Source organism: Oncorhynchus tshawytscha, linkage group LG27 (assembly GCF_018296145.1).
Source record: "Oncorhynchus tshawytscha isolate Ot180627B linkage group LG27, Otsh_v2.0, whole genome shotgun sequence".
NCBI classification, from domain to species: domain Eukaryota; kingdom Metazoa; phylum Chordata; class Actinopteri; order Salmoniformes; family Salmonidae; genus Oncorhynchus; species Oncorhynchus tshawytscha.
This window is the reverse complement of record NC_056455.1, coordinates 19296304-19299125: the sequence shown is the minus strand read 5'-3', so window position 1 is coordinate 19299125 and position 2822 is coordinate 19296304. Positions and strand designations below refer to the sequence as shown.

General features: G+C 47.6%; 1 protein-coding gene across 1 annotated transcript; it reads left to right on the top strand.

The window, feature by feature from the left end:
- The first annotated feature begins 110 nt into the window (after positions 1-110).
- Positions 111-1389, top strand: LOC112259452 (neurexophilin-1-like). The gene has a single exon (XM_042307499.1). It carries the CDS (start codon positions 174-176, stop codon positions 726-728), a length of 555 nt encoding a protein of 184 aa, XP_042163433.1. The 5' UTR covers positions 111-173; the 3' UTR covers positions 729-1389.
- Positions 1390-2822: the final 1433 nt, after the last annotated feature.

Below are 2822 nucleotides of genomic sequence, written 5' to 3'. Positions count from 1 at the left end.
GAGCTCCTCAGCAGACGGGTCGCCCTCTAAGACGGTGGGTCTCCTGGGGAGTCAGACTCCCCTTTCCCCCTGAGTCGCTGGATGCTCCAGAGTAAAGTCGGGCAGCCAATGCCACCTCCCTGGAGCTGCCCTACCGCTCACCCATACCCTTCTCCAAGCAGGAGTTCTGGGAGATGCTGGGTAGTGACCTGATGAAGCCAGACACCTCCTCTTCCTCCCGCGTCAAACGCCGGCCCATCGTCAAGACGGGCAAGTTCAAGAAGATGTTTGGCTGGGGAGACTTTTACTCTAATATCAAGACGGTGCGCCTCAACCTGCTGATTACCGGCAAGATCGTAGACCATGGCAACGGAACGTTCAGCGTCTACTTCCGCCACAACTCCACGGGCCAGGGCAACATCTCAGTCAGCCTGGTGCCGCCGGTCAAGGCGGTGGAGTTTGACCTGGAGCGCCAGAGCGTGGTCTACCCCAAGGACTCTAAGATCTTCAACTGCCGCGTGGACTATGAGAAGGTGGACCGCAGCAAGCGCACGTCGCTGTGCAACTACGACCCGTCCAAGACCTGCTTCCAGGAGCAGACACAGAGCCATGTCTCCTGGATCTGTTCCAAGCCCTTCAAGGTCATCTGTATCTACATCTCCTTCTACAGTACAGACTACCGCCTGGTCCAGAAGGTCTGCCCGGACTACAACTACCACAACGAGATGCCCTACCTGCCCTCGGGCTAGAGGGGGACACACAGGAGGGGGAGAGGAGGGACGAGGGGAGGAGTGACTCTGTAGGGTGAGGGGCCACCAGATTGAGCTGGATTTAACGTTTTATGTAATTTGCTGCAACGCCTCACCAGACAACCCCTCGCTGTAGCCAGACTACTGTACCCTGTAAAAACGTATATATGCAAAACATACAGTATGCACAGTGAGGCATTGATATTTAGAGTGCTGTAATGAAGCATTCATCGACAGGAACAGTAGTAACTAGCACGCCCAACATCATCACACACGTTTACCTCAACTCAAACCTCTAATTTCGCTACCTACTTTGCTAAATACAGAAAACGCCAGAAAATGAATGTTTTCGTGGACTACTGCACACTGTCATTCAGGCGAGGTAGCACTCTACTTTCAAAAGGGCATCTTCCATTTGTTTCTGTATGGACCCTTGTCCCAATCTTTCTCAATGCTCCCATATCCCACCCCTCTCTCTCCCCACCCCTATGTCATCCCAATAGGCTATCCCACCCAATATATATTCTAAAGGTATGACATTCTATCAAACATCATCTCTCTCTTTCCCTGAATTATGTAACCTCTTTGACATAGAAAATAGAGATTGAGAGAGTGTGAAAGAAAGAAAGAGAAAAAGGAGGAGAGAGAGAGAGAAAGAGAGAGAGAGAGAACACGAAAGTGGGAGAGGGAGAGAGGGAGAAAATGAGAGATTCAGAGAGCTCTTTTAATTAAAGTGGAGGAGAGAGAAGGAGATGTAGAGAATTCAGCTCCTTCTATTGTCCCCTCTGTATGAAAAAGATTCATTTTGTTGCAGTCAGGATTCCTGATTTCAAGCTTTGATAACTTCGACTGTGTGGGAGATTTCTCTTTCCTGACAAACGCTGTGTGTTCACCAAAGTCTGATCGTTATCTGGAATAAATTAAAATAAAACTAATTAAGGCTTCACCGAGTGAGGGCGAAATGTATTCCTGGAAATCAAGTTAGGATTATTAGGATGCGAGCAAAGAGCACAGCGAGGGGTATAGTGGATAGTTGTGTTATGGCTCCCTGGCCCAGCAGCTTAGCCCTCAGTTAACTGCTATCTCATCAAGATGAATAGCCACTGGCTGGCTGAACTCATGTCCAATTCACAAACAACAACACTAGACAAAATACTGTATATATCTCATTTAGGGACAACTGATTCTGTACTGACAATATGGGCTGTTTGGAAATTAACTCATAGCACCTATATAGACTAGGTGATGATTTCCTGACTATGTATTTTCTAATGGCAGGTGTCATACTTTGAACACTGAATGCATAAGATATGGTATTACTAATGTATTTGTAAAAAGGAAAAACCTCATTGTAACAGAAGTGATTGAACCCCATGGCCTTTGGCACTGCTGTGCTCTGATTGGTCTGGAGAGAGCTTAGTGGGGTTTCTGTAGCACTGAGGCCTGGGAGGCCAGTGTGTGACTTGGATCAGGAACCACTCACTATAAAGTCCTCCTCCTGTGGGGGGTATGGGAGCATCACGTCAGGTAGAGATGGAGCAATTTGACTGTAGGTAGAATAGAAGAGAGAGACAGAATAAAAGAGAGAAAGGCTCACTCACAAGGCTATATATAGGAAGTACTGTAAGTGAGATCTGAACATCAAAGTGTCTGGGTGTTTAATTTACTGTTAAACAGGCGGGTAGCTCCTGTCTTTATGAGGCCATAACCACAACATCTCTGTTAGGCTGCTGCCGTTGCTGCCTCTCTCAGACTGCCTCTGACCGCCTGTCTCTGCTGCCCGTCTCTGACCGCCTGTCTCTGCTGCCTCTCTCTGACCACCTGTCTCTGCTGCCTCTCTCTGACCGCCTGTCTCTGCTGCTACAAGACAGCCCTGCAGGGTCCAGCAGGGAACATTAACCACTAACATCACAAAGACTAAATTATCTTTTAAGATATTACTGTTTATTCAGACACATAAACCCCAATCTACACTTCAGGCCCCTGATGCTTACTGTTGATTTGTTTTTCCTCTGAGCAAATGTTTTACTTGAAAAGACAATATGCAGTGGTTTGGCTGCGGTGGTTCTCCCTTGTTGAGATGATGTTTGTAAA